Raw genomic sequence first — 7,703 nt, 5'->3', positions numbered from 1 at the left:
AGTTTCCATCAGATACTATTAATTTTTAAAAACCAATAAATAATGTCATTCCTTCCTTCTAACTTTGCTATTTTAATTCTGGGCCTCTCAGTGACCTTGAAGAGTATGTTTTCTGTAAGATAACACCAATACTGACAGCAGAAGATCGTGGGGAATAAGTGGAAAAAAACCAAGCCTACATAAAGCAAATACATTAGCACCTCCAACTAAATAAAATAGATCTTCCTTCAGTATTTGTTGGATGAATATTAAAGTACATGAATCATAAAAGGCACTGAGCAAGTTTCATTTTTGCTTCCCAAGGGAAGTTCTGTCAAATCAAAATAGAACACGATAAGAAATAAAGAGTGATTCTACAGTTCATAATTCTTTTTGAGGAGAAAGAGTGTGACTTTTTTTCTTTTTCATTGAAGGTTGTGCTTCTTTCAGTAAACATGGTAGGATTAACAATGGTTTTAGAAAACAATTGTTTTGCCTATTACCTGGGATACTCTGAAATGCACATATTGAAATAGTATATTCCTTTTACAGTAGGGCTGTAATTTATTTTATGAATAATCAAGAAGTTTATTAAATTCAAATGCCCTATAATTTATTTTATTGTAGTTTCCTCGGTATTGTTTTCTAATCATCCTTTAAAGAATCTGCTGAAATTGCTAAGTGAACAAACTCATTTGTAAGTATCTTTATTTTTCTTAAAGATTGCACAAGCTGAAACCAAGACCAAAATACTGTGTTCACTGTACATTATTCATTATAAAACCAATACACCACATTTGCACTCTACCAAATAGGGCATTTTCTTTAAAATTATATATTGCGTGCTCTTAGATTCATGCTTTAGATATTTTACATTTGTCATTATTCTCTTATAAATAATTGCAATTTGACCAATTTGTACACCTGCTACCACTATATATTCAGTGTGTCGAGGCAGTCTTTGACACGAGAACAAATGAAATGGAAACACGTGTACCGTTGTCACATCTACCAAATTGTAACTAGTCTTTTGCCTAAGCAGTGAGATGCTGATGAAAAATACACAAAAAACATCGTTTCAAAGGCACAATTTCCTCCACAGAAAATACAATTTAAAAATACGTGGCAGTTAAAATCGAGCACTCTCGAGGGCGCTGTGACAGTCGCATCAATGGGATCCTAAACCCCGAGAACGCACCGCCTGAGCGACTCAGTGCGAACCTATCCGCGGAGTTCGTAGAGCTGCAGCGCTGGGGGACCAACAGTCTTTTGGCTGCCCAGGTGGCGAATTTCGTTAAGCTGCCTCCGAATTTTTCTCTGAGTTTCAGCACCAGACCCGAACTTCTCTTTCAAATCTGGCGCCCGCGGAAAAATAAAAACGGTTTGTCAACAGTATCCCTCCTCTCACTACCAAGACCTCATTTGTCCCGGAACAGACCCTCAGTACTTCTTTCCGTCCACGTCCTTTCCCACCCTCTCAGGAAGCCTCATTACGAATCGCGCTCGCCGCCCCCGGCTTCTGGGTCACTCTGGTCGTCCGTAAAACAGACATCCACGTCGCTATCGTTGTCACTCTTGGGCTCCCCGGGCTCCGGGGGGTAGCCAGGCTCGGCGTCCGCGCCCTCGCCTGCCTTGGCGAGCAGGCTTTGGCCTGGATGGCGGGACTTGACGTGGCGCTCCAAGTCCCGGCGGCGAACGAGCACCTTGCCGCAGAACTCGCAGCGGTAAGGTGTGTTGCCCTCAGCGTGCAGCCGGATGTGCTTGTTGAGGTTACTGGGGTCGCCGAAGGGCCGCAGACACACTTTGCACTTGAGTGGCTTGTAGCCCGTGTGCGTCCGCATGTGGATCTTGAGCCCGTACTTTCGTGAGTACAGTTTGCCGCAGTAGAGGCACAAGTGCCCGGTCTTGGGCTTGCCCACGCCCCCGCCACCCCCTGCACCGCTCGCCACCATGGCGGGCGGCAGCGCCCCCGCGTCCAGGCGTCCGCGACCCTTCCCGGCCGCCATCTCCGACAGCTGCTGCGTGTGCATGGCTATCTCCCGGTCGATGCTGGCCAGGGAGCCCAGCTCAGCGGGGCTCAGGGCGGCTGCTGCCGCTGCCGCTGCCGCCGCCGCGGGCCCGCTGAAGTAGGAGATGGACTCGGGGTATTTGAGTAGCCCGCCGAAGTGCAGTTTAAGCGGGTAATAAGCGGCGGCGGCCGGGGAGCCGTAGAGAAGCTCCCCGTTGTAGACTGTGAAGGTCGGCATGACGGCTGGCAGGTGGCTGCACTCGCCAGCTGGGTAGGCCTTGAGCCCTCCCGCGTCGAGGGGCGGCAGCGCGCAGCGCTCAAGGGGCAGCCCTGCCGCAGGGGGCAGCTGCGCATAACGTGCGCCAGGCAGCGCGGCGGCTGCAGCTGGCGGGACGCGTTCCACGTGCTTGAAAGCGGATGCCTCATCCGCGGGGCCTGGGAGCAGAGGAAAGCCACGCAGAGCTCCTGAGCATGGTAGGCCAGGGGGCGGCAGCGGGTCTCCCGCGAGCAGGCACTTGGGGTGGTGGTGGTGGTGGTGCGCGTGGTGATGATGATGGTGGTTGGCACCACCTGCCCCCGCGTTCTCCCCGCTTCGGGGGCGCCCGACCTGCCGGCCCCCGCCCAGCAGTCTGCCCAAGGCCAGACTGGTCCCTGGCCTGCCAGTGCTCTCCTCTCTGTAGGGGTCGCCGTGCGCGGCTGTGACCGCCCTGGCTAAGCCAGCGGGTTTGAAGGCAGAGTGCACGCCGGGATAGAAGGCCAGGCCCCCGCCCCCCACCGGGGAGCTGCCCACGATGCCGAGAAAGTGTCCGCGAGCGGCCCCGCTCATGTCAAGGGCGCGCTCCGGTTGCTCCTTGCCCTTCTTGGGCGGCCCCCACTTGCCCGGGGGCGACGAAGTGGCTGAGGGCGCGGAGGACACCTCGCGCTTGATGCCCTCCCGCGTCCCGCAGGTCTGAGGGGGCGACGGTGCCTGCGGATGGGGCCGCAGAGTGTCCGTCGAGATGACCCCGGAGAAGTCAGGCGTCGAGGGTTTCGGAGAGAGGCGAAGGCCATCCGGGGCTGGGTTGACGCCTTGGCGAGCCGCGTGCTCATGGTGCAGGAAGGCGCGGCCGCCGCTGAGCACGCAGTGGAAGCGTAGGTGAGCCTTAAGGCTGTTGGGATATCTAAACGTCCTCCAGCAGTACCAGCAAATGTAGCGCTCCTCCCCTGGGCGAAAAAGAGTAGAAGAGCGACTTCGTGAGAGGCGAACAAGCGGAAATAAAAGAAAGCGCCTGCGCGCCCTAGGCAAAGTCCAGATTTTGCCCAGCAGTAGCTAGAGAAGTAGGAGTATTCTTGGGTCCCCGCGAAAAAATGAATCGGATAGCCCCACAGTAGCAAGGACCAGGAAAAGCCCCAAATGGCCACCCTTGTCACCATCTCCATCATCTGGGGCTACTTAGAGGCGAAGTGGGATGACCTGGGCCTTTCCAACGAAGACTTGCTCAGGGGCAGCCGAACAAATCTTCGTTGGGATGGCAGCGATGAGCCAGGCTGGCCCGGGAAGAGACAAGAGCAGAGAGCAGCTGTTGCTTTAAATCAAGTGTTGAGGCTGTGCCTTGCCCGGGCCCATCTGTTGGCGTTAGCAGAATAGGTGGCGTATGTCAAGGAGTTTGGATAAACTGAACAAAGGCCAATCTAATGGTCGTGAGCGCCTCATTACCAGGCGAGACAATATCCTGTATGTATGGGCCATATGTAATCATTCCTTTTCATAGAACAATGGCTTTTGTGTCAACTACCCACCATTCTCACCCCCTCCCGTCCTTAAGCACTTTGCCTGAGGTTTTTCTGGAGCGTGACCAACTGAAGGACCACATAGGGACTGTTCTTCAAAATTATTTGTATCTTTATTTCCTCTTTGACCTCATTTAAATTGGTGGGAGGAGGGGAAAAGTGCTACATCTTGATATTGTAAAAACTGAAGGATGATGTTGCATTTATCTTGTCAGTTGTTCCACCTGATAATTCCTAGATATGTGCAAAAAATTCTTGGTAAAGTCCTTGGAGAAGATTCCATTTTTAATTGCATGAATATATATGTATATATATATATAATATTGAATATGTGAACATTCACCTTTTAAATAAGTGCACAATTTTCTTAATAATGCTATCCCTTTTTTCTAGGATTACATACATGTTTTGGTGTCAGATCCTTTTTTGTGTTTAATATTGTTAGCATTAATTGTTCTTAATTTTGCCAGGGCCTGTAGATGAAATCTAGAGACTCATTATGAAACAGATTCTGATCACATGGTGGGAACTAATCACTGAAAAGGACATACTACATGTCTGCAGACAAGAGCAATATTGAAACTGGGATTTCTTTTAAAATGCTGTGGTTGGTTGGTAATAATGAAGAGAAGGATGTCTGTGAAAAGTTAGGCGAGCCACAAGAAAGTATCCAAAGTATACATCAGTCTCATTAAATTTAAATCTCCTCCTTGCTCACAAGCAAATAGTCCTCCATATAACTAAATGGAAATTTCAAACAAGGAGCTATTTATTCTAGCTGAGGCCGAGAGATCAGAAAGGAAAAAAAAAGAAGATAAGAGAGTTTGCCAGGTACTCGATCTTAGTTGTCTATGGAATACTTCAGTAAAAGCGATCTGCATTCCTGTTACCTTCTAATCAACCCCCATGTCAAATAAATCCTGAGGGAGAGAAAGAAGAGGCCTCCAGAGTTCTCTTAGGAGATTTGTTGATTTAATAACTTAAATAAACTCCATTCTCCTAAGTTAAAAACCTCCCTCCCACCACCCCCTCTTCTAAAGGTAGTTTTCAGAAACTGCTTCTCAGTGACTCAGTTCATTGCAAAGTCAGGTAAGCTTTGCTCCTAAAGCAGAGCGTCAGTATTTTCTTTAATCTTACTATGAAACTGAAACCCACTGAAGTTAGCCAATGTGGAAGAATGGTAGCCATCCCTACTTATTTCTGCCTTTTTGCAAGATTTAAACAAATGTGTATTTCCTATTTGAACATGTCCCATCTATGTTTTTTCCTAACCAGAATATGTCTCCATGCTCTGAGATTCAATTCATGCTTCTTGTTGTTGTTGCTATGTGCCATTGAGTCAGACTCATAATGACCCCTCCTTGGGTTTCCAAGGCGGTATCACTATGGAAGTAGATTGCCCAAAAGTAGATTGCTTCCTCTCTTTCCTGCATCTCTAAGAGGGCAAGATTTCAAGCATCTCAAGCTGGAGTGGTCAGAAAATTCATAATTTTATGAAACACTGTACATTCAGTAAAATCTATACATTCCCCAAAAAGAAAATGGTGAGTATCTTGACATCTATTACCATATGACATTTATAAACTTAATTGGCAGAAATCAAATCATGAGGGCCACTATTCAAACAAGTTACTTTTGTGCCAGTTGGGTGTGCAGAGGAAGAGCATCCTGTACAGTAATAGCTAAACCCTAAAGACAGCCCTCCAAATTGCACTGTAGTGGCAGATTTGTGAGTTCACTGTAAGACTTATGTCATGCTTCTCTTTTACTGGAAAAAGTTGACAAAGGAATTTAATATAATGTGATGCAAATAACAGACATTCTCAGGATAATTTTATGAATACTGTACCTACAGATTTACTCACAAAGTCAATAGAATTAATCTACAGAGGACAGGATAATTTAAGCTGAAGTGACTCATTCTGAATAAGCTTAATTTTGTCTTGTTCATGAAGTGTTTCCTAATTCCCACATTTGTTTTAATTTCTTTAAACTCATTTCTAAAAGGATGAGATTGAGCAGGGAATTCAAGAGGACAGTATATTGAAATATTTTACAGCATTCATTATGCTGACATTGAATCATAAGCTTCTTTGGGAGAAATCACAAACTAGAACAATTTGCAAGGAAAAAGGAAAGCCATGGAAGCTTGGTGTATTGAAAGGGAGTATCAAGACCTAAAATATTTTAGCACCTCCCAGCCTTCCTTCCACATGAAGTCTTCTTAGTGTTCTAGGGAAGGTTTGAAAATGTTTTTCTCACTGCACCTTAATTTGCATAAATCCGCTCTTGGCATTGGAAGGGATCAAATAAATCTGAGAAGAAACTGGGATACATCCCAGATTCAATTTAAGTAGGGAGGGGGAAATGAATAAATACCATTTAAATGGAAGGGCCTCAGTACCTGCCAACTGACCAGCTGTAAGTACCGTAATGTTTCTAAAATGCTGTAGAAATACATTCCTCTCCTCCAAACCAGTGAATTATTGCTGCTCCTCCACCTTTTAAAAGTATTCCAGGTTTAAATTATATTCTTGAGTCCATGATGCAATTACTGTAATAATATTTTAAAGCTTTTCTATTGATTTTTAATTGAGTAAATAATTGTCTTTTGGGGTATTCAATAAATAAAGGAAGTTCAGCATGGTATTTTTTGAAGAATATTTTTCACTGTCATTGTGAGCCAGATTATTAGTGCCTGTTGATGTTAAAGAAGTGGGGGTCATCTAGACTGCATCCACAGGGAGCATGAATTCACTTTTACACAACTTGAGGGAAAGATCTGATGACACACCAAAAGCCCAGAAGAGTACTGAACTCCCCCACTTGAGCTGGCCTGGAGGCCTTCCGGGAGGCGGTACCTTTCTCGTCGTGTGTAGGAGTAGCAGTTGTGGGGATGTCGAACCACTGAGCCAAGGAATTGGAATACCACACAGTCAGTTCCTCCCCTGGTTGGACGTCTCGAAGTGTTTGGTAGAAGATCTGAGATGCAAGAAATAGATTTCCCGGGTAATCAGGCAAAGGAGGAATAAGAGGAAAGGTTCAAATCGAATTCTGACACTGTTTGACTGAACCTCTCTAACCTTCATTTTCCTCCAAAATAATAATAGTATTATGGATTGAGTTGTGTCCCACCAAAATATGTGTTGTAAATCCTGTGGTTATAGTCGGATTTGGGAATGGCTTGTCGTTATGTTAATGAGACAGGATTAGTGTAAGATGTGTCTTTAATCAGTCTCTTTTGAGATAAAAAAGAGATTAAACAAGCAAGCTAAAGAAGAGATGGGGTGAGATAGATGCCAAGACACATAAAGATCTCCAAGGAGCAGGGAGGCAGAAGCTGAGAAGATAGGGACCTTCCTCCAGAGCCCACAGAGAACGCCTTCCTCTGAACGCTGTGCTCTAAATTTGGACTTCTAGCCTTCTAAAGTGTGAGATTGAACTTCTGTTAAAGCCGTCCACTTATGGTGTTTCTTTTATAGCATCATTAGATAACTAACACAAATCATATCTACCTGATAGGATTATTGGGACGATTAAATGACCCCTCTAGACAAAGCATTTCATTCTTAATACTGAGTGTTCACCTTATAGAGATGGTTGGGAAGAAAGAATTGGTAGTGGAGGAGTCTGTAGTACCTGTCCTCCGGGTAAGTCTGCAATAGCTTCCAGCGTCTGTTCCTGGGAGTTCCTGGCTGCCCGGATTAACCCTATCCACTCCAGAGGAGAACCCCCCGACTCGTCCACAAGCTCCCCTCTCACCATTCGCACCTGTAACACAAGCAGTGGTCGTTTTTCCCCCTCGCCACGGCCAGGCTCCCCAACTCAAAGGAAAAGTTTATCCTCCATTCCACCCGACAGAAAAATGGTTACATTCGCTTTAGCCAGACAGCTCTCGGCTGCTGGGAGGAGGGAGATTCCGTCTGGCTGTTTCTTGGGGGGGGGG

At 46.3% G+C, this 7,703-nt stretch overlaps 1 protein-coding gene across 1 annotated transcript in view; it reads right to left on the bottom strand.

Moving 5' to 3' along the window:
- Window positions 1-1,469: 1,469 nt before the first annotated feature.
- PRDM13 (PR/SET domain 13) overlaps window positions 1,470-7,703 on the bottom strand; it is a 7,779-nt gene continuing 1,545 nt past the window's right edge. The window contains exons 2-4 of the mRNA XM_007942277.1: window positions 7,397-7,528; window positions 6,619-6,739; window positions 1,470-3,190 (exon numbers count right to left, since the gene is read on the bottom strand). Of these exons, the coding sequence (XP_007940468.1) occupies window positions 1,470-3,190; window positions 6,619-6,739; window positions 7,397-7,528 (1,974 nt within the window). The remainder of the gene's footprint in view (window positions 3,191-6,618; window positions 6,740-7,396; window positions 7,529-7,703) is intronic.

The sequence above is a fragment of the Orycteropus afer genome, unplaced genomic scaffold, assembly GCF_000298275.1.
Source record: "Orycteropus afer afer isolate SDZICR_OR568_19922 unplaced genomic scaffold, OryAfe1.0 scaffold00087, whole genome shotgun sequence".
Classification (NCBI taxonomy): domain Eukaryota; kingdom Metazoa; phylum Chordata; class Mammalia; order Tubulidentata; family Orycteropodidae; genus Orycteropus; species Orycteropus afer.
The sequence above is the reverse complement of the archived record's forward strand: the minus strand, read 5'-3'. Positions and strand labels throughout refer to the sequence as shown.